This window comes from Suncus etruscus, chromosome 11, assembly GCF_024139225.1.
Source record: "Suncus etruscus isolate mSunEtr1 chromosome 11, mSunEtr1.pri.cur, whole genome shotgun sequence".
NCBI classification, from domain to species: Eukaryota; Metazoa; Chordata; class Mammalia; order Eulipotyphla; family Soricidae; genus Suncus; species Suncus etruscus.
Window position 1 is genome coordinate 70,268,528 of NC_064858.1, and position 24,548 is coordinate 70,293,075.

The 24,548-nt window shown below is 39.7% G+C and overlaps 1 protein-coding gene across 3 annotated transcripts in view; it reads right to left on the reverse strand.

Annotated features, from left to right (window-relative positions):
* Positions 1-353: 353 nt before the first annotated feature.
* SYT1 (synaptotagmin 1) overlaps positions 354-24,548 on the reverse strand; it is a 594,801-nt gene continuing 570,606 nt past the window's right edge. For all 3 annotated transcript variants that reach the window (XM_049783494.1, XM_049783492.1, XM_049783493.1), the window contains 2 exons: positions 8,202-8,335; positions 354-3,396 (listed from right to left, as the gene is read on the reverse strand). In XM_049783494.1, coding sequence (XP_049639451.1) covers positions 3,190-3,396; positions 8,202-8,335 — 341 coding nt within the window. In that variant the 3' untranslated portion in view covers positions 354-3,189. The remainder of the gene's footprint in view (positions 3,397-8,201; positions 8,336-24,548) is intronic.

Below are 24,548 nucleotides of genomic sequence, written 5' to 3' on the forward strand. Positions count from 1 at the left end.
AAATGACCCTGCCAAGAACTCAGTTAGATGCATTCTTCTTTGTGTTGGTTTGTTTAGGGGACACACCCAGTGATGCTCAGGGCTCAAGCCTGGCTCTGTGCTTGCAGGAACATATACAATGCTGGGATCAGACCTGATGGCTGTGTGCAAGGCAAGTTTCATGACCTGTGGTGATGCTTTCTATGCATGGGCTTCCCTCTGACCATTTTGCTTTCAGAGACCTCACTAGAATTTGCCACTCAGTGCCAGCTTTGACTCATTTGCTTCTGCCTCTAACTGGTCCCCAAGGTTAATCAGTCATTGATGCATCCAAGTCTAATAAGAAAAATAAAAAGTGTTGAGAGGCGGTAGCATCAACAGGAAATAAAACATTTTTATTGAATATCCATGTAATATGTTAAGTCATATTTTTTAACAACAATCATAGAACTATTGTGAAATTCACTACACAAAATGAAAGAAAATTAAAACCACCTCATCAAAAAATGAAGATAAAATCTACAGCTAAAGTAGTTGGCTCGCAGGCCACGCGCGAGCCATTATGGCAGAGGGAAACACCCCAACATTTCTACAAGGTACAGAGAAAACCCACATATAGAAACACTCAAGCAGGCAGTAAATATACACAAAGGCAACTAGGATCTTTCTAGAGCATTAGAATCTAATACTTTACACAGCTGTGTCAGAAAGGTACATGTGGCAATATTTGAGGATGAATCTTGGTCTTTAAGCAGGTTCGGTCACGGGTTTGGGAGAGACGCAGAGTCCCAACTAATTCGAGGGGCAAGACCCCAAGTCTGGCAGTGTTGCGAGAGAATGCATCAGTAGTGTGCCAATGCAAGAAATCCTAAGTAGTAGGCAGTTCGAACCTGTCTGTCTTCAAACAAAGTTTGTCAGCACAAACTTAAAGCTGAAGACAATGAAATTAAATGTCAGTGCATGGCCTTTCAGGAATTAAAAAAATAAGAAGAACAAGAAAAATGTCAAACAACCCCCTCTCTTTAGTAAGGTCTAGTCCTTGACATAGGAAAGATCTGTTCAAACTGATATGTAATGTCACCTCATGACTAGTGCTTTGTCTAGTCTCTGCTAGAAGTTGGGAGAGGGAGATCTTTTGTCTTTTACAAAGGCCCCAGTTCTAACGGGTTTGTTATTACTGGACAGAAAGACCAAAGCACTGGCCTGGGCTTTGTTGAGAAAAGAATGATGATGGGAATTCCAGTTTTTAGAAAAACTCAGAAAACAGCCATTTTCATGTTTGTCACCTGTCATCAACAGCCCTTTGTCAATTCTGAGTTTTGAAACATGGCATCATTTCCTACTGTCTGAACTTGTGAGGCTGCCCCTCTGTTTCCTGTTTGGTGTTTGGAATAGAGGAAGACCAGCCTTCGCCATCACTTCCCCTGTTCAAAGGGGGAATCACAGAAGTGAGGCGCATGCACGGGTGAGGAGCAGGGAAGCCCTTCTACAAAGTGGTCGTCTCCCAGGGTGGGGAAGAAGATGAAAATAGTGCACAGTGCTTGACAGGAAGCTGTGTATTCCAGCCCAAACTAGGGAGCTTTGCTTGTCTTATGCATTTCAGTTAGGAATTGGTCCTTTGTCATTAGAAGAGTTTGTGCTACACACCTTGGGCAGTGCAGTAGAAGGGAATGGCAGTATTGTCACAATATCACTACGGAATAAACTGAGTGCTATGCACTGAGGGAACTATGCGTCTACGCACACAAGGCAGTCACAGTGTTACACAGAGCAGTCATTGGAGACTTGTAGGGAATGACTAGTATTAGTGCCATTTACTACAGAGTAACATGGAAAACGGTTAAAAACGTGTCCTAAATCAAGCAGCTAGAATACCTAAGAGGTTACTGCAGTTTTCTAGAACTTGTTCTTGGTTTTATTGTTTCACCTTTTTTTTTTTAAAGGACAAATTAAAACTTATTGAAGTAAAAAGAGCATATAAAAAGATCACTAGCTGTTTTGGCTTAATTGAAGTGCATTCAGAACTATGGCTAATTATCATGGGTTTTTTTTTTGTCTGTTTTGTTTTATAAATCTTTTGATGGGATTACAATACTGTCTGTTTACCACAAAGTGATTTTGTGTAATAAGCACAGATTGCTGTGTTAAAAATATTCTGCATTCCTTCTCATCTTGTTTCATGTAATAAAATATTTTGTTACAAAGTCTAATGTGCAAACATTTAGGAATTATGATAGGTGTGAAATCTGGCACAGAATTCACAGGATGCATGTTTTGTAGAAAGGTGACAATGGAGAGCTACATTTTTTTAATTTTTTTTAAATAGTCAGGCAATATTTCAAAAAATGCTGACTTCTTCCTACCCACCCATCCCCAGACAGATGCACACACATACATGCCCAGTCACACACCTGGGATACCATCATGTCATTACTCCATATGTGGTAATAAGAAACAGTGACTCCATTGCTTCCTTCCCTATAGGAGAGAAGCACTGATTTTAGTGTTGTTAACATATACACATAGATGCTGTTCTGGTCTGTGGCTATGCTTCCTAGAAGTCAGCCTGGGTACTGTCCAGTTTATGCTATTTTGCCTGGAAAGAAATTCTACCCAATTTGATTAACTCATCTCTATGTAGAACAGGTGTCACTGGGTTCTCAAATGATAATAGAAAGCTCAGGTTTAAGTTGTCCTTTAAGATGTCCTTTTCTCTGTACTAGTGCCTCACAAATGGATCATTTTTGCTGGAATGCAGACGAAACTCTATTTACTCATATTATCAGCTCTCCTATATCTCGGTCAATGTACATAGTTTAAAATAGAACATCTTATTAAAAACATCTAGATATACACAGATTAGGAAACGCTTACGACATACAAATACAACAAACTAGAAAGAAATCTCTAGCATACGGCTATATACAATGGGTGGAATACAATAAATCATTTCGCTCATGCTCTATCTACACATCATATTGCTTAAAAGAAGAGTAGATTTGGAGGGTTTGTGGGATGATGAAGGGATGGGGGTGAGCGGGGGAGCTCTACGTTTAAATATGTGCAAATTAAACCAGGAGCTGAAGTGCCACGGACTGGGATTAGGAAGGCAGGGCTGGAGCGTGAAAGGAGGACCCAGATTACTGAGGTATGTACAGAGACTGGCTAAAGAGCACTAGGTGGGCAATGCAGAAAGGCTTCTTCTTCCCTTTACTTCTTGACGGCCAGCATGGCGTCCACCTCCTCCTCCACCTGCAAGGTGTGCCACTGGGCAATGGGCCGCCGGGGGTTGGCCAGCATGTCTGACCAATGCCGCAGCTCCGCGCCGGTGCTGTTGTAGCCCACAAAGACTTTGCCGATGGCATCGTTCTTGCCAATCTTGTCATAGTCCAAAACAGTCACCACCACTTGCACTTTCTGAAAGAGGATAGAACATGAACATTAATCACTGGGCTACAGGAGTGGAAGCCTGATCTGGAGAGCCAGAAAATGAGGGGTCAAAACCGATCACAAGCCAAGGAAGGCTGAAAAGGATGGGAGGGCCAATCACGAGCCAGGGGAAAACTGAAAATGACAGAACTGTGAGGGTCTGAGTCTACTTCCAGCCGAGAGAATCACTTTTCAATAGGAACTGGACTCCTCATCTTCTCTCAAACGTTTGTTTTTGTTTTCACCAATTACTCTTCATAATAGATCCTATGAATATTGCCATTTTCTAGACAAGACACTGGAGCTGAATGCCCTTATTGGAGTCCTGTCAGGACTGAATTCTTTGGCTTCCACAGATTCTACCATAAACCATCATGACATGCATGCTCACCACTAAAAGCACTGGTTTTCGTTGTCTTATCAGTAAAATTTCTGAGATTAGCACTCCTTTTATTTATTTTTTTACTTTACAAAACAACTATATACCAAATTATTTTTTGGACGGGTTCAGCCAGTATTTTACTTAAAATTAATCTAGAATGGGAGCCGGAGCGGTGGCACAAGTTGTAAGGCATCTGCCTTGTGTGTGTTAGCCTAGAACGGACGGCAGTTCGATCCCACCCACCACGTCCCATATGGTCCCCCAAGCCAGGAGTGGTTTCTGTGCGCATAGCCAAGGGTAACCCCTGAGTGTCACTGGGTGTGACTGAAAAAAACAAACAAAAAAAAATCAATCCAGAATGGGGCCAGAGAGATAGTGTGGTGGTAGAGCATTTGCCTTGCATGCAGCTGATTTGAACAGATGGTGGTTCAAATTTCGGCATCCCATATGGTCCCCCTTGCCTGCCAGGAACAACTTCTGAGTACAGAGCCAGGAGTAACCTCTGAGTGCCACCGGGTGTGACCCAAAAACCAAAAAAAAAAATCTAAAATATCAGGAGATACCACCAGTAAAGTGGAGTGGAAAATGTTAGGGATGATAGTAGGGGTCTGGAATAGTTTGGTAGCTGCAAGTGCAATCCTTTAAGCATAGGCTGTGAGTTTGATGCCTGGAGTCATCTAGTATACTTAGTGCAGTTCTAGAGTTCCTGCAAACTCTCGCCACAAACACTACAGTGAACAACCTCAGCACATCTGAGGTGTGTGTAAACACCACAACTGATGATTTTGTGTGAGCACCTCATCTGGAAGGACAACCCATGGTGTGCTTGTGTGTGAGACCAGAGTCACCCACAAGGAGCCCTACACCTGGATGCTATGTGAGAATTACCTATGTGCTTTCCCATTCTGAGCACCAAAACCTGAGCAAGTGCTGTCCTGCTCACCATAGCAGCAGCAGCAGGAAGAGTAATGGGTGAGAGGAATTGACATAGTTTTTTAAAATGTGACAATGGAAGGTCAGTCTTTAAAGAGTAGCAGCCAGAAAAATTTCTTCACATCCATGTAGTTGTTCAGGGCACATTTCTTAGGCAATGACTGCACCCCCAATTTTAGGAACAGTGGAAAGCATCAGTTAGACAGCACAGATTTGCTTGAATGCTTCCATTACGATTTTCAGGTTTACTTTCATTTTAAAAAACTGTTGAACTGACAAAACCAAACCCATGTGACTATGCTATGAAACATTAAAAAGACTACTAGACAAATTCCTATGTAGTGAATTTACTTTTTGCTTGGTCAAAACATGCCAAAACAGAGCGGTAGCACAGTGGGTAGGGCATTTGTTTTGCACGTGGATCACCAGAGTTTGATCCCTGGCATCCCATATAGTACCCCAAACCTGCCAGAAGTGATTTCTGAGTGCTGAACCAGAAGTAACCTGTGAGCACAGCCAAGTTGCCCCAAAAATAAACAAAAAAAAATTCCATTTTAGAGTTGGGATGATAACACAGTGGGTAGGATGTTTGTCTTGCATGCTGCTGACCTGGGTTCAACCTCAGCATCCTATATGGTAACCCCCACCTGAGCCTGCAAGAAATTATTACTGAGTGCAAGGAAATTGAAATAGAACACACACAGTTGATGAGAACACACATCTGTCATTTGGTGGCCAAGGAGCAAAGAAGTATATTCCCTGGAAGGCAAGGCAGAATGGAAATGCCACTGAATTATAGCCCATTGTGGACTGTGAACCCCGAGGACCATGATCTTGGGTCAATGTGATGTGAGATGGCACTGATATGCAGCTTCCCATTAGAGCAAAAGACCATTGCTAAAAGGCGAATTTAGAATGTCAAAGGCAACACACTGACAAATAAGGAAATACACTTTCATCTTCCCTTATGCAATCTTGGGTTGACTCAGGTAGCAAAGGAATTACCTGTCCACAGATAGGTGTTTCAAATTGAGACCTGGGTCACCCCGGTTTTGAGAACGATTTGCAAGCAAATTCATTATATTATCAGGGGCAGGGACCAAAAAGAATGTCTACACAGAAGTGCAGGGCTTCAAGGTTGGCTTGAATAGTTGGGAGAGAAATCTGATACTGCATGTAGGAAGGGATTGATTAGTAACATCAAAATAAAAATGCCCCGTTGAGGACTTTGCATTAAATTTCCAGCTGCCTTTGTGATTTATTTATACTTTCTTCTTTTGAGGACAGGGATAGATATTTGCCTGTGCTTTTAGAGATCAGCATATATTTTTTGCTTCTTTCATAATGTGTTTAATAAGGATTGGGACATACAAACAGAAAAAAAATCTTATAACCCCAGGATTAAGGAAACTTAAATTCCTATTTTTAGCATGTGAAACACTAGTTTTTTTTTTTCTTTAAGAAAATACAAAGAGTAGGAAAACAGCCCAGTGGGGAAAGAAAATAATAATAATAATAATAATTTTAAAAGACATGATTAACTTGAGAAGCAGAAGAGGAGGGAAGAAGACACACCTATGCTCATTATTTTTGCACCTAATGGACTCCTTGGGACTGGCATCTCTTTGCACATAATTGATGTTATCACTGCTCATATGCTGTTCCCAAAACCCAACATTTTCCATTTTTTTGGTTTTTTTTTTTTGGTGGTTTTTTTTTGGGGGGGGGCGGTCACACGGCAGTGCTCAGGGGTTATTCCTGGCTCCAGGCTCAGAAATTGCTCCTGGCAGGCACGGAGGACCATATGGGACGCCGGGATTCAAACCGATGACCTCCTGCATGAAAGGCAAACGCCTTACCTCCATGCTATCTCTCCGGCCCCAACATTTTCCATTTTTAATGTGCTTCATTTTCAATACATTTACATGTATTGCACTTTATAGTTAAAAAGGTCCATGTATTTCTGAACGGTATCAAATTATAGCTCAAAAGAGCACATTTTCAATAGGACTTTCCATGTAAATGTGCCCTTTTTATGGTGTCTTGTGAGATTAAGCAATAAAGTGGCAGGAGGAGTTAGTTTTCAAGGAAGAAGGTCTTAGAACTGAAAAGAGTTCCCTGAACAAACAGACCAAAATGAATTGTTGGGTAGGACGTCTTATGGTCCTGCTGGTGGATCTAAAGCTGTGAGATTATTGGGTCTCACAAGTTAAGTTAACTAAACATATTTAGTTAACAAGGAGTTGGGATTATTCATTTGATTTAAGTGATGAGGAAATCTGTCCTCTGCCATATCATTTATAGCAACTCCTAAAAGTAGATAAGTAGGGCCCGGAGAGATAGTACAGTGGCGTTTGCCTTGCAAGCAGCCAATCCAGGACCAAAGGTGGTTGGTTCGAATCCCGGTGTCCCATATGGTCCCCGTGCCTGCCAGGAGCTATTTCTGAGCAAACAGCCAGGAGTAGCCCCTGAGCATCACTGGGTGTGGCCCAAAAACAAAAACAAAAAGAACAAAACAAAAAAAAAACTAAAAGTAAATAAGTATAAGTTGGTTGCAGTGTGAAAATGCATGTAAGAAAGGTTTTGTGAGCCCCATAAACCAATATAAAGGGGGTGAGATTATTGCCACTATACCATTTAAAATTGTTTTGGAGGAAGAAAACAATGACTCCAATGCTTTCTTTCTCATGAGTTTGAAACAGAAGTTTAAATTCCACATATACCCGGTGCCCCCAATGTCATCTAAGAAACTCTGCTATTTGAGCCTAGCAGTTTTGCTGTCTGCATCCCTGACATTACACATTAATTTGGGCATACCACAGTTTAAGGATCACAGAAAAGGGCTGAAGCACCCTAATGAGCCTCACAATGAAAAATGACATGTGTGTACCATGGCCAGGAAGTGGGGTGAGGCAGTTACAAGACATGTTCCCTATCTTGTGTCTGACCCCCATTAACCATCCTTCAGTGATAAAAGATTAAATATATTAAACATATTTATAATATATCAATATAACAATATAATAATTAATACATAATATAATTATTACAATTATGTTATAATAATATATTAATACATTAAATATATTAGAAAGATTATATCACCTATAACATTACCGCAAATATTTTGCTAAAACTTGTATAAATGGGAGAAATATAGCAAAAATTCTTTTCTTTTAGAATTTTAACTTGATCTCAATGTTCTTTTAGAGTTAGCAGAGTTGTTGAGCTAGAAAACCTACTATTTTATTCTTCATAATATGTTGCTGAGCTTTTTGGGCTAATGTCCCAGCATATCTTAACTCTTTGTATCATTTTCTTCCTTATGTAGCTTGAGCCTCAGCTGTGTATAGGAATAAGAATAGCTGAGTTAATGAACAAAGTGTACCAAGAATGAAAGAAATCTCTTTGTATACTTTCTTTGGCCCAAGGAAATGAAATTGAAAGGGGTGGAAGACAAAAGTATGTATGATTTTACCTGGATTTGCTCAAAAGGTACTTCAAAACTGAATGACTCATTGTAGTAGGGGTTTAGTGTATTCTTTTTAATGGTTGTCTTTTTCTTCTTCAGCCTCTTGCCATTCTGCATCAGATGAATTTTAACATAAGGATCTATAAAACAAATAAAAACAGGGTGATGAGACATATTTAGACCATAGTTGCTTATTCAAAAGACAAGTATTTCCAACTACAAATAATTTATATTAAATACTTAGCATTTAAAACACTTTAACTCATGATGCTTTTAAAAAAATTTTTTTTTTTTTTTTTTGGTTTTTGGGCCACACCCGGCAGTGCTCAGGGGTTACTCCTGGCTGTCTGCTCAGAAATAGCTCCTGGTAGGCACGGGGGACCATATGGGACACCGGGATTTGAACCAACCACCTTTGGTCCTGGATCGGCTGTTTGCAAGGCAAATGCCGCTGTGCTATCTCTCCGGGCCCGCTTTTAAAAATTTTTATGTACTTATTTATTTTTTGCTTTGGGGCCACACTTGGTTCTACACTCATGGATCACTCATGGATTACTCCTGGCAAGGTTTGGGGGAACCAAAATTGTTGCTGGGGGGCCTGGAGAGATAGCACTGCGGCGTTTGCCTTGCAAGCAGCCGATCCAGGACCAAAGATGGTTGGTTTAAATCCCGGCGTCCCATATGGTTCCCTGTGCCTGCCAGGAGCTATTTCTGAGCAGACAGTGAGGAGTGACCCCTGAGCACTGCTGGGTGTGGCCCAAAAAACAAAACAAAACAAAAAAAATTGTTGCTGGGGATAAAACTTAGTTGGCTGTATGCAAGACAAATGCCCTACTTGCTGTAACTATCAATCTGATACTAAGGGACCACTTTTAAGTAACCCAGGAATCACAACAATATCTCATTTATTTATGGATTTAGGAGAAGAAAACACTATTCTAATAAACAGTTAGTTGGGGGGGAAAGTCCTGATATGTGGCATTTTAATGCAAAACTAGTAGTTTGCAAAATTTCTGTAAATTTCAGTCTGCTGTTATGAGCTTCAAGGAATTTGATGCAGTATTCTACAGGGGAATCCTTAAGGCCCAGTCATTTTATTCTTTCATTTATACACTTACTCTACTGATGAAGCCCTAGGGAGACAGCAGTGAATGCAATGGTCTACCCTTATATTCATGACAAAATGAAAACTTGTGGGGAAATATATACAACATAAATGTGTAAGAAAGTGAAATGCACGTGAATTAAGGTTGACAAGGATGTTTGAAAGTGACACAAAAATATGGTAGACGATGTCAGATGGGGATGAAGGTAGCATGGTAACATGAAGGTCGGCATGCTATTCTCACTATCTTTTTTTAACTTTTTCATTTTTATTTTTTACTAAAAATTTGGAGGATTTGGGATACACCCGGTGACACTTAAGGACTCCTTCCAGCTTGTAGTTAAAGGTCATTCCCAGGTGACCACATTGTACTATGGACAGAAGAGAAAGAGAAAGGGGAGAGGAGAGGAGAGAAAAGAGAGAGAAGAGAAGAGAAGAGAAGAGAAGAGAAAGGAGAGAGAGAAGAAAGGAGAGAGGAAGAGGGAAGAGAGAAGAGAGAAGAAAGAAGAGAGGAGAGTGTGTGTCTAACTAATTGATAGGAAAGAATGCTCTGGTGTTCAAGGAGGAAAATGAAAGTAGTAAACACACACATACACACAGACACACACACAGACACACACAGACACAGACACAAACACACACACACACACACTCACTCACACATACCACAGGAGCAGAAACATCCCCCAGACCCCGCATTCTCACCAATGCCTGGTTATAGCCATGTTCAAGGTCAGGTCTGTGGCTCAGTGGCCTACTGGGTCCTTGTGCTGCAGGGCCAAGGACCTGCTCCCCTGCTCCCTGGGGACCTGTCCTTGGCCTCCACAACCACTATGCACTGCCCTACATCCATAACAAAACTTGTCTGCTTCCCAAAACCACCACTAAACATCTCATAGTTTTTTGGAAGAAGAGCAGGTAACCTAAGTCTGGGAAATGGGGTCCTTGTCTGTGCTTCCTGGGACATGAAACTTGCTGATGATGCCCTGGGCCATGCTGAAGATGCCCTGGGTCTATTTCTGGTACACATAGCAACGAGGGCTGCTGCGGAAATGGTTCAATGCACAGACCTCGCAGAAGAAGTGGCTGCACTTGGTGACCACGGGCTTGAGAAAGGGCCTATGACAGATGATGCACTTGGCCGGGACTGCCTTGGGCTGTGGCAACACCACTTCGTAATCTGTGTCTGCATCGTCCTTGGGGCAGACGCCAACCCTCGCTGGCAGCTCAAGCTCCAGCTGCCAGCCCTGCTCCTTATATTTTTTATGTAACTTTGGCATAGACGAAATACCAGAGCAAACAGAAGAAAAATGGTTCCTAGTATCTATGATTGTTTTTGTACTTCCTGTGAGACTTCTAAAAAGAAGCCCCCAAAATCCAGCCACCCCTACCTCTTTTAGAACACTGTAGAATTGGAGTGGAGCAATAGTACAGGGAGGGCATTAGCCTTGTATGCCCTACTGGGCTTCAATATTCCCCTGAGCCTCCCAGGTATGATTTTGAGTGCAGAACCAGAAGTAACCCCTGAGCACTTTACTAGCTCTCTGCCTCTCTCAAAAGTTTGTTTGTTTTGGTGGTCAGGGCTTCCCCCTGGATCTGTGCTCAGCTATCACTCCTGGAGGTGTTCTGGGAGTCACATGGAGTGCTGGGTTCTCAACCTGGTTATCAAATGAGCCTTACTCACCTGTACTAAATTTCTGGCCTCCATCAGAAACCATGAAATCAACAGATTTAGATGTTTCAGGTCACAAGGTAAAATTAATGCCAATACACAAAATATTAGTTAAAAATGATTTGGGGGAGGCCACACCTGGCAATGCTCAGGGGCTCTGTCTGCTCTGAGGAATCACTCCTGTCATTTCAAAGAACTACGTAGGATGGTAGGATGCTGGAGATCGAATACGGGTAGTCTGCATGCAAGGCAAATGCCTACCCTCTCTACTATCTAATCCTGAAAATTGTATTTTACAGCAAACAATTAAGGGCCTTCTGACTATGAGCCTGTTGTTTTACCTAAAAGCTGGAAAAGCAATTTAGGAGAGTGTTTACAAGTACAAAATCTGGATCCAGACCAGCTGCTAGCTGTGTGGTCTTGGACATAGTTATTGAATTTCTTTATGATAATAGTCTTTTCAGTTTAAAATGATGAGAATAGGACCTCCCTCACAGAGTTGTAAAGGTGAAACTGAATTCCTGGACCAGGAATAAGGCTTCTGATCAAAGGCATGCTTGCTTATGGGAGGTCTGGTTTCAATTCCTGGCATCACAAAACAAAACAAAGCAAAACAAAACAAAATAATAAAACATACCTTAGCTTCTCCCTTTTTCCTCCCCACAGCCATTGGTAACCATCACCCCAACAGCAAAAACATCAAATTGAACATAACGGCTACTATATGAATGGAATCTGAGTTACACAGAATACAGTATTATTATGGCTTTGTGAATGAATCTACATCTGAGTCAACATGTACATATCAGATTTTTTTCCCCAACTCATTTCATGGAATCATGTTTCTCATTAACAAATGAGAAAAATAAATGAATCCATTTGCTACCTCAGGGGAGCCAAGTTGTCTACAGTGCCAAATTTCTCTCTGGAAAAACTAAACCCAATCTAAACAACTGGTTTACTAATGAATCATTTTATTACATGTGAGATAAAGAAAAAAATGAGTTTCTTTTATTATGATGGATCAAGGTGATCTTCAATAGATTGACTTACACAGACCTAGAAAGTTAAACTAAAGATTTCTAAGTAGGTCCAGGGCCATTGCTGAATCTTTGTTCTCTGGGGACAGTGAGGCCTGTGTCTGGAAGGGAACAGGGAGTCTCCAGTCTAATCCCCTCTACCAAGCTCAAACGGAGACTCCTCTCCAGCTTTCCTTCAGTATGCTTCTGGGTTCCAATGTCCTTACTGAAATCTTCCCTCTCATCAGTCCTCCTTTTCCAAACCGTGTGGACACAGTACATCCGTGGGAAGTCATTTCAATATATATCATAGACGTTCTGGCAGATTGAATCTAGCACTTCTTTCAATACCCTGATACTCCAGCACTCCCAACCACTAAATGCAAAGATCAATGGAGAAGCTAAAGAGACATCTACTGGGGGGGGGGGGATACATAGGAAGGGATGAGTAAAGATTATTTCGGAGCTGCAAAATTTCTGTATAAAACCACAATGGTGGGGGCCAGCGAGGTGGCGCTAGAGGTAAGGTGTCTGTCTGCCTTGCAAGCACTAGCCAAGGAAGGACCATGGTTCGATCCCCCCACGTCCCATATGGTCCCCCCAAGCCAGGGGCAATTTCTGAGCGCTTAGCCAGGAGTAACCCCTGAGCATCAAACGGGTGTGGCCAAAAAACATAAACAAACCCAAACAAAAAAAACACATAGGTTTAGGCCTGTATTCGCTGTATCAGACAGAACATTCCTGTGCTGCATGTGCTGCATGTGTTCCAGTGCTCATGTACCACAGTGAGCCAATCACAACGAGCAAAGGTTCAAAGGTTATATTGTAATAGATTTCCTCTCTGACTCTGGCCAATCTGAGCAGGCTTTTTACAGTGTAAATTGGTTCCAGAACATTGTCTAATTTGCATGCATCAAAAGCCTGCTTGGATTGGCTGAGTTAGAGAGGCAGTCCAAGCAGCCTTGCAGTGATTGGTGCAGGATCGAGTTGGAAAATTCGTTTTGTGGCAATATTCAGACAACTTTTGTTTAGCGGCATATTGAAACATTTTTCGGGATATACTCTGCTTATAAGACGATCCCCAATTTTCGGTTGACTTTTTTTTGTTTCAAAAGTCATCTTATACACCGGAATATACGGTAGCTTTAGACAGATCTCAGTCCATAAATTTTCTAGTGCTTAGATGGCAGAAGATACAGAGACATTTGCAAGTGTATGTGAGGAGTATGAGCTAATAGGAGGAGTAAACAGATTTCAGCAAAATCAATTGGGTGAGCTTGAAATAACTTCCCTAAAGGGACTCTGTTTAGTCCTGTATACCAGCACCATAATTATCTTTTTGCACTGGTGTATATTGCCTGGAAACAGTCTCTATGTGAATAAGAGATTTATCTTGGAGGCTGCAAGTAGAAGGTGCCTGCCTTGTATGTGGCTGACCCAGGTCTGATCTCCAGCATCCCATATGGTCCTCTGAACCCTCCAGGAATATTTCCTGAGCACAGAGCCAAGAGTGAGGTCTGAAAATTGCTGGTATGACTCAAAAATTTAAAAAAGACATTTTTATTATTTGTTCCATGTACTTAGAAAGCCTATTAATGCCACCAAGTAAAAATACTACCAAAGTTATTTCATTATTAAAATATCTAAAATTATTATGAAGAAGAGTAAGATTACTAATACCCTTTCGTCTGACTTAGGCTAAATTCAAATCTCTAAGAAAAAAAAGTCAAGTTAGAATTGCTGTTTGAGATTTTGTTTGTTTTACTGAAATATTTGACTGTTTTAGTTTTAACATTTTTTTCATCCACTCATATGAAGAGTTTATACTTGGTAGTTCCACCAAACTCTCTGTAGTCATCCAGAAAGAATCAAGCATAATTTCTTCTGGCTCCTATTCTTTTGTGCTTGGCTCCCCAAAATATTTTCTTTAATATGGGGGTGGGGAGGGGGGAAGCTTAGAGTTGATGAACTTAACAATAAGAATATAACAGAAAAAATCCTCATTGTACCAGCCATTAATGTACTACTTCTGTCCTGAGCATGGAACCCAAACTCTCAAACATTTCTGTTACCTATCAATAAATATTCCCTCCTCTAATGAAGTATTTCTTTACTGAATGATCATTTAACAGTTTTTGTGCAGGCAATACAACATCTGTAATCAAGAAATTGACGGTGACCTTTAACCCATTTGGCAAAGTTATAAGTGACTGTTTGGATTCTGTGGCTTCCTACACCATCAGTATTAAAAAGCTTTAGACTTAGTTTTCCAAAATAGCATCTTGGTTTGTGCTTTTTTTGTGTATCTCCTCCAAGCACTACACCAGCATTAATGAACTAACTCAACCTTTGCTACTTTATGTCTCATTAAATGAGCTCGATTTTCTTTGCGACAGTCTCTTGTGTAATGTTTTATTCTAGTGGGCACTATACTTAGCTAACGTCGATTCATTTTTAAATTGTTAGCTCACATAAACATTTCCCCCAAATTATAGTGTTAATACTGCATCTGTACTATAACATTATAAAGAGCATTTTCAACTATAAATACAGAAACTCTTCAGCATAGTCTTCTATAAGTACTTGTAAATTATGTATAAAAATCCCTTTGAAAAAGTGTGTTATAATTGCCAGTGATGAAAATTGTTCATTCTGTGAGTCCTATTACTATTTGCTTGTTTATATATTATTAAATGACTGACTTACTGGTGAAATGGTTCTATTCAGTAAGGGCACGAGGAAAAAACTGCAGTTGTCAAAGAAATTCTGAATTCTATATCTGGCCAGTTTTTAACTGTTTTTGTTCTTGTGTGGACCATATTATGCCAGTGTCTAATGTCATTCCTAAGAATTTGCTATCAAACAGGAAGGAAATCTCTGCCAATATGCTCTCCAGAATGTAGACAGAGATGGGCTTGGCTAAAAAGTCTCTATAAAATTAGTTGACTGCTGTTCAACTTGTTCCTTCTCACTCATTACAAACCTTCTCATTTCCATTTGAAGAAGTACCATATTCTTTTATTGCTTCAAAAGGAATTGAATCTCTCTACCCTATTCTATAGACTGCACCAGACTCTCCTGATGGTTGTGGATGAACACTTGCTTGTGTTGCTCTTCCACACTCACTGTGATGTTCACTTACAATCTTAGTGCTGGAGAAGTAGGGCAGCAAGTAGAGCACTTGCCTTGCACTAAACTAATTTGGGTTCAGTCTCTGGCATTCCATCTAGACCTACTGGAAATAAACCCTGAGCATAGAGCCGGGAACAAGCATTGAGAATCACAAGGTATGTCTCATCAAATACGAACTCATGACCTCAGCATATAAGGCAAAGCTCTATCACTGAGCTACATAATTGGTTTGGGGCCACATGAAATTCAGAGCCCTAATCACCATAAATATTCCTTTCCTCATCCTACACTATAAGTTGAAATTGGAAACTTTATCAAAAAAAAAAAGATGAAAGGACTAATACCTAAAATTACTTAAAAGTTTGTTTTATGCACAAAAGGGATTGATCAAAACAGTGGGAACAAGACCATTTTATTTTATCAAGAAAGTCCTTGACTAAAATGGAAGGACTGCAGTTGTAAAGGGCTATCTATAGTCACTGTGACTGATAAAAATAAAAACAATCTAATTTTGCCAAATTAAAACTATAGTCATTTCACATGATTAGACTTTGAGCTACTTCTCATTGTAAATACTAAAAACTTTTAGTGGTGCCTTTACTATTCCCACAAAAGGACCATTGCTTGCAGCCAACTAGTTTGTCATTGTATTCCTATGAAGTTAACAAAACTTGACATTAAAACTGCCCGAGGAGCAAGAAGGTGACAATAGTCCCTAAGGTGTTAAATGGAGTAGAGAATAACATTGGAAGAGAGCCTCACCTTCTACGATTTATAAATCTTCCCAAAGTTCATCTTGAAGCCAGTAGTTCTCAATTTAAAACCATTTTCCATAAGAATTTTTCTATCAGATTAGTTCTCCATGCAAGAAAAGAAATGTGTACTTTGCAATAATACGAAAGGAAATAGTGCAGGATAGAGAAAGGTTTGATAATTTGACATTTCTTTCTGAAAAAAATAATCAGTAAAATCTTCAGGGAGGAGGTGACTTTTGAACCAAATTTAAGATAGGAAAGAAAATAAAAGGGCATTTCGGGCTAAAGGATGGTCAGTTCAAAGATATGACATTTAAAGATCTCTGTGAGGAATAGTGTGCATCGACCAGGAATAGACAGTAGAGTTTGTGGAAATAAGATGAGTAAATTAGGACAGGAATGTGAATGCCATGATACAACTTTATTTATTATTTTTTTAGTCCATAAATCACCAAAAGATTTTAATCATTATTACTCTTCTTAATTTTTTAAGTAAATAAGACACCTATATGGTTAAATATAGTTTTAACAAAAGGATAGTTTAATATTTAAGGCATAATTGCGAGAGAGATGGAGCTTCTGCCTAGAGTGCTTACAATGTATTGGAAAAAAATCCAGCACAAACCAGGTGTAAATAAGCCAGTAGGCTTCCTATTTGAGCACCAACTGCTGTGGAAGAGAGAGAAGAAGCCAGCAAAGGGGCCCCTTTGTAAATGTAAAATGTTAATTTTAAATTCAAGAGACCAGAACTATGGTAGAAGTTAAGGCTCAATACAGAATTGAGCTGTTGAATAAGAGCTAAAAGAATATTCAGGCTGGATACTGGTTTCTGCCTGGTTTGCTCATTGTGTCATTTCTGATTTTTATGCTTAGTTCTAAAAATCTCCTTCCAGAGTTACATTATAGCCTCTGGGAGAGATGTATTTGTATATATGGAAACTGCCAGTGATACTACCATTGGGGAAAATATTGTTTTCCAGTATCAAATTCTGTGGCCAGGAATTTTGATATTAACCATGCTGAAAATACAGGGTTTGCACTGTAGTAGGTCTGAGAAACACAGTAAAGAGAGTGGACCTCCTTTTATAAATTATGTGTGTTAAAAGTATGTCAAATGTGGGACCAGAGCTATCGTACAGCAGTAGGGCATTTGCCTTGCACGCAGCTGACCCAGGACAAACCTGGGTTCTATTCCCAAAGTCCCATATAGCTCCCAGAGCCAGAAGTGATTTCTGAATTGCATAGTCAGGAGTAACCTCTGAGCTGGGGGTGTGCGCCCCCCCCCAAAAAAAAAAACCTAAAAGTAAATTTTTTAATACCGTATATATTCAAGTATAAGCCAATTTTGTGCTGGAAAAACCTGAACTCGGCTTATACTCGGGCCATACAGGTTGTTTGATTTGGTGAGCGTGCACGGAATCAAATTCACATAGTCTCCAGTTATTTTCTATCATCTGCTGGAGGGTCGGTGCTTCAGCTCAGTCCACAAGATGAGGCTGAACTGAAGAGGAAGACGGCTCAACTGAACTGTATGCCACTGTACTATTTTTTTTAATTTTTAATTTTTAATTATGAGAACAAAGATGCAAAGAATGAGGACAAGGTAAAGTTACAGTGGAAGGACAATCATCCATAAACAGAATTCTCAGTAGTCCCATTGCTGATATCTGAACTTTGAACTTTCAGCAAAGAACATTAAGAAAAATAAAACAACCCATGTACAATTACTTTGTCCCTCAAGTCCCCAGATTGTAGTACATAATATTTCTTAGCAGCATACAAAGCAATCTAAAGCCATAAAACTTATGTAATTTTTTAAACATTGAAGGCAAAGTACTTTTTTACATTTCCATGCACATGCATATTAGTTTACATTACCTCAAAAGTTTAAGTGGGTTGTTTTTCTTAAGGATTAGAGTCAGAGGAGCACAGTAAAAACGGTGTTAAAGTGACAATTATTGTTTGCATGGGCCCACCAAAACATGAGGGACTTGGAAAGGAAAAGCCTTGGCCTAAATACAAGGAGACCCTACCCCTGATGTTTCCTGGCATAAGACCAACTCTAGGCTCCAGGCAAACTAGTTTGTCCAAACCTGGTCATTGTTTGTAGTGCCAATACACTTTTAGCCACTGCGCTATTTAATCCACAATATTCTGCACTTTGTATGAGACTGACAGCAGTGATGAGGATATCTGCAAACTCAGTGATGAAAAAAATGTCTATGCTGATGCCCTCACATCAGATATAGATGAAGCTCTATTTGGACATACAGATGATGATGAGGAGGAATTCAGTTTTGAAGGATTTTAATCTTTGTGATTTAGCACGATTACCTGCTAAGCTATGGTTTTCTGCACTTTATTTAAAGTTTTAAAGTTATTGTTGCTAGTTTACAGCTTTTCTTTAGCAATAAATATTGAAAAACATTTAATTTACTGATTCCTCAATTATTGTAATTGTTTTGGGTATGTATTTTTATTTTTGAAATTTGCCAGTGGCTGCTGCATTTTCCACCTTGGCTTATACTCGTCACTAAGTTTTCCAGTTTTTAGGGTAAAATTAGTGGGGTCAGCTTATACTTGGGTTGGCTTATACTTGAGTATATATGGTATGTCAAATGTGATTTAAGTCAGAAAGTATGTTCCTGAGAATCCTGGAATAGAGGAAGGAGAGAATATAAGAGAATCTGTCTAGGCTCAGAAAAAGAAGCAGTGAGAGTCTGGCTATGTAGTTTGGACTACCTTACGATACCCTAAGAGAATACCTCAAATGGAGTTATACAACGTCTACTCAGTTCTGAAGGCTGGAATCCAAGATCAGATTATTAGTATCATCAGGTTCTTGGCAAAGATTCCTTAATAACTATGTTTATAGCTGGGTTCCACTCCTATCCTCACATGACAAAGAGAAAATCATCTCAATAGCTGTTCTTCTTATAAAGGCACTAATCCCACTCATTTTGTCTGCTCACCTGCACTAACTTCCTAAAAACTTCCACCTCCTCACACAGTCACATCAAGGGTTAGGATATCCATACACAAATTTTGAAGAGGACACATATATTTAGTCCATAACAAGTAAATACAAATCAAACCCTCTAAAACAGAAACTAGAATGACCAAGGGAGAAAATTCTGTGCATTTCCTTTGCTCACTACGCCTAATCTCACATTACTCTGAATACAATGTAAGTCAAAATCAACCAAAGCTTTGTACATTAAATTAATTTATAGAAGACAGTAACTGAGTAGCAAGAAAAAGAGACAGAGTGTTTATCACCCTATTTCTCCCCAACTGAAATGATTCCAAGGGTGTATCCAGGGGCTGGAGTGTAATATCTATAGGACTATGTGTTCATTTCACCTAGAGCTCAATGCTCCAATATCAAGGCCTGAGACTAGAAATTGATTACTGCAAGAATTGAGAAATTCAAAGAAAAATTATTCGAAGAAGAAACATATATCAATCGATGGTAGATAGGTGTGTGACATTTCTCACTCAAGATTAATGCAAAGTGAAAGGAATAAGCCATGCCATAGACTGGGAACCATGGAGCATATATTTAGAAGGGGCTGCCTGCCTGATGAAACTGTAGAAGTGTGCTTCCCTCCTTCATCCTTACTCATAAACTCGGAAGGAGACAAAAAAACCATACAAAGTCTATAACCAAATCCCTAAAAATGACCTGTGAGATCCTCATCTGGCCACAGAGTTGGGATTCTCTGCATTCCTTTCTCAGAAGATGATCGTTGCTCCCAAAAATCCATTGTCTGATAAAACACAATAAATGAGACTAAATGATGGTGCACGAGTCTTGCATATATGAGGCTCTATATTTGTCACTGGTTTTGATTGGCCTCTCAAAGCAATCACCCCAAAAGATTATAAAAATAACTTAGCAACAGAAAATTGTCTCTTAGTTTAAAAGAGAAGAAATATGTAGCTATTAAATCTTTCAGACATTCATTGCTGCTAGGAAGAACCTATGGTGACTAATCAAACCAGGACTTTCAGCATGCTTTCCACCATGCTTTCCCCAACAATGTTCCTCATTTCTTTTTTTTTAAATTAATATCGTTATTTAAACACTTTGATTACAAATGTGATTGTAGTTAGGTTTCAGTCATGTAAAGAACACCCACCTTCAACAGTGCAACGTTCTCATCACCAATGTCCCAAATCTCCTGCTCCCTAGCCCACCCCTACTTGTACTCTAGACAGGCTTTCTACTTCCCTCATTCGTTCACATTGTTATGATAGTTCTCAATATAGTTATTTCTCTAACTGCACTCATCACTCTTTGTGATGAGCTTCATGTCATCAGTTGGACCTTCCAGCCCTCGTCTCTTTTGTCTCTGAGAATTATTGCAAAAATGTCTTTCATAGTTAAAAAAAAAACCTATGAGTGAGACTATTCTGCATCTATCTCTCTTCCTCTGACTTATTTCATTCAACATAATATTCCATGTACATCCATGTATAAAAAAATCTCATGACTTCATCTCTCCTGATGGCTGCATAATATTCCATTGTATATATGTACCAGTTTCTTTAGCCATTCATCTATTGAAGGGCATCTTGTTTGTTTCCAGAGTCTGGCTATTGTAAATAGTGCTGCAATGAATACAGGTGTGAGAAAGGGATTTTTGTATTGTATTTTTGTGTTCTTGGGGTATATCCCTAGGAGTAGTATAGTTGTATCTTATGAGAGCTCAATTTATGGTTTTTGGAGGAATCTCCGAATCACTTTCCATAAAGGTTGGACTAGACGGCATTCCCACCAGCAGTGAATAAGAGTTCCTTTCTCTTCACTTCTTCACCAGAACTGCTTGTCCTCATTCTTTGTGATGGGTGCCAATTCTGTGGCGTGAGATGGTACCTTGTGGTTGTTTTGATTTGCATCTCCCTGATAATTAGTGATGTGGAGCATTTTTTCATGTGCCTGTTGGCCATTTGTATTTCTTATTTGACAAAGTGTCTGTTCATTTCTTTACCCCATTTTTTGATGGGATTAGATTTTTTTCTTGTAAAGTTTTGTCTCTGCCTTGTATATTTTGGATATTAGCCCCTTATCTGATGGGTTTTGGGTAAATAGTTTCTCCCACTCAGTCGGTAGCTCTTGTATCCTGGGCACAATTTCTTTTGTGATGCAGAAGCTTCTCAGCTTAATATATTCCCATCTGTTTATCTCTGCTTCCACTTGTTTGGAGAGTGCTGTTTCCTCCTTAAATATGTCCCTAGTCTCAATGTCATAGAGTATTTTACCTACGTGTTGTTCTATATACCTTATGGTTTCAGTTCTGATATCAAGGTCTTAATCCATTTGGATTTTACCTTCGTACATGGTGTTATCTGGGGGTTTGAGTTCACTTTTTGCAAGTGGCCAACCAGTTGTGCCAGCACCACTTGTTCAAGAGGCTTTCCTTGTTCCATTTAGGAATTCTTGCTCCTTTATCAAAAATTAGGTGACTGTATGTCTGGGGAACATTCTCTGAGTACTCAAGCTTATTTCACTGATCTAAGGGGCTGTCTTTATTCCAATACCATGCTGCTTTGATAACTATTGCTTTGTAAAACAGTTTACAATTGGGGAAAGTAATGCCTCCCATATTGCTTTTCCCAAAAAGTGCTTTAGCTATTCGAGGGTGTTTATTGTTCCAAATGAATTTCAGAAGTGTTTAATCTACTTCTTTAAAGAATGTCATGGTATCTTTAGAGGAATCACATTAAATATTATATGTTTTGGGGAGTATTGCCATTTAAATAATGTTAAGCCTGCCAATCCATGAGCAGGGTATGGTTCCATTTCCGTGTGTTCTCTCTTATTTCTTGGAGTGGGGTTTTATAGTTTTCTTTGTATAGGTCCTACATGTCTTAGTCAAATTGACTCCAAAATATTTGAGTTTGTGTGACACTAATGTGAATGAGGTTGTTTTCTTAATGTCCATTTCTTCCCCATCATTATTGGTGTATAAAAAGGCCATTGATTGCTGTGTGTTAATTTTGTAGCCAGCCACATTGCTATATGAATCTATTGTTTCTAGAAGCTTTTTGGTAGAGTCTTTAGGGTTTTCTAAACATAACATCATAACATCATGTTATGTTTTCTTGCCTGTTTGCTATAGCAAGTACTTCCAGTACTATGTTGAATAGGAGTGGTAAGAGAGAACAGCCTTGTCCTGTACCAGAATTTAGAGGGAAGGCTTTTAGTTTTTCTCCATTGAGGATAATATTTGCCATTGGCTTGTGGTAGATTGCCTTAACTATACAGAAAAAGGTTCCTTTCATTCCCATCTTGCTGAGAGTTTTTTTTTTTTATCATGAGTGGGTGTTGGACCTTATCAAATACTTTCTCTGTGTCTATTGATATGATCATGTGATTTTTTATTTTTCTTGTTGTTGATGTTATGTATTATGTTGATAGATTTATGAATGATAAACCATCCTTGGATTCCTTGGATGAAACCTACTTGATCATAGTGAATGATCTTCTTGCTGAGGCATTGGATCCTATTTGCCAAGATTTTGTTGAGGATCTTTGCATCTTTGTTCATCAGGGTAATTGGTCTGTAATTTCCTTTTTTGGCAGCATCTCTGTCTGGTTTGGGTATCAAGGTGATGTTGGCTTCATAAAAGCTGTTTGGAAGTGTTCCTGTTTTTTCAATTTCATGAAAGAGAATGGCCAGGATTGGTAGTAGTTCCTCTTGAAAGGTTTGAAAAAAATTCATTAGTGAATCCATCTGGCCTTGGGCTTTTGTTTTTGGTCAGACATTTGATTACCGTTTTAAGTTTCTCAATAGTGATGGGGTGTTTAGATATGCTACATCCTCTTTATTCAACCATGGAAGGTTATGAGTCCAAGAATTTATCCATTTCTTCCAGGTTTTTATGTTTAGTGGCATAGAGTTTCTCAAAGTAGTCTCTGATTACCTTTTGATTACCCTCAGCAATATTTGTAGTGATCTCCCCCTTTTCATTTCTCTTTGGGGGGGTGGTTTGGGGTCACACCCGGCAGTGCTCAGGGGATACTCCTGGCTCCACGCTCAGAAATTGCTCCTGGCAAGCCCAGGGGACCACATAGAATGCCGGAATTCGAGCTGATGACCTTCTGCATGAAAGGCAAATGCTTTACCTCCATGCTATTTCTCCCCCCCCCCTTTCATTTCTAATACGATTTATCAAGTTTCTCTTTCTCTCTTTCTTTGTGAGTTTTGCCTATGGTCTATCAGTCTTGTTTATTTTTTCAAAGAACCAACTTCTGCTCTCATTGATCTTTTGGATTGTTTTTGGGTTTCCATTTCATTGATTTCTGCTCTAAACTTTGTTATTTCCTTCTGTCTCCCTATTTTTGGTTCCCTTTGTTGATTACCGTATTTGCCGGCGTATAAGATGACTTTTGAATTAAAAAAAGTCAACCGAAAACCGGGGTCGTCTTATACGCAGAGTATATCCCGAAAAATGTTTCAATATGCCACTAAACGAAAATTGTCTGAATATTGCCACAAAACGAATTTTCCAACTCGATCCTGTACCAATCACTGCCAGGCTGCTCAGACCGCCTCTCTAACTCAGCCAATCCAAGCAGGCTTTTGATGCATGCAAATTAAACAATGTTCTGGACCTGAATCTACATTGTAAAAAGCTTGCTCAGATTGGCCAGAGTCAGAGAGGAAGTCTATTACAGTATAACCTTTGAACCTTTGCTCGTAGTGATTGGCTCACTGTGGTACATGAGCACAGGAACACATGTAGCACATGCAGCACAGGAACGTTCTGTTTGATACAGCGAATATAGGCCTCAACCCATGTTTTAATTGCAAAATTAGGGGGTCGTTTTATACGCCGACAAATTGAGATTTGGAAATGTTTCCACATGGGATGGAGGATTGATTTCCCTGGACCTTCAGGAAGATATTTTCTTTTTTTTTTTTTTTTTTTTTTTGGTTTTTGGGCCACACCCGGTGACGCTCAGGGATTACTCCTGGCTATGCGCTCAGAAGTTGCTCCTGGCTTGGGGGACCATATGGGACGCCGGGGAATCGAACCGCGGTCCGTCCTAGGCTAGCGCAGGTAAGGCAGGCACCTTACCTTTAGCGCCACCGCCCGGCCCCCAGGAAGATATTTTCAGTTTGGTTCCTTGATGACCAAATACAATTCACTTTTAGAAATCCGTGAAGCATTTTTAAAAATCAGTGGTTGTTTTGCATGTCAAAAAGACAAGTAGTGGGGCCGGAGAGATAGCATGGAGGTAAGGCGTTTGCCTTTCATGCAGGAGGTCATCGGTTCGAATCCCGGCGCCCCATATGGTCCCCCGTGCCTGCCAGGAGCAATTTCTGAGCCTGGAGCCAGGAATAACCCCTGAGCACTGCCGGGTGTGACCCAAAAACCACAAAAAAAAAAAAAAAAAAAAAAAAAAGACAAGTAGTAAGAGTTTAACTTCTACCTGCCAATCTCATTTTGTTTTGGTTTTTGTAAGACTGTAAGTAGAAAGCAAAAATAAACTAAGGTTTCAATATATTGAATATAGGAAAATTATCTGGAATTCTTTGGTGACATTATTGGTTTTTAAGAAAAAATTTTTTTTGTTTTGTTTTTGGGCCACACCCGGCAGTGCTCAGGGGTTACTCCTGGCTGTCTGCTCAGAAATAGCTCCTGGCAGGCACGGGGGAC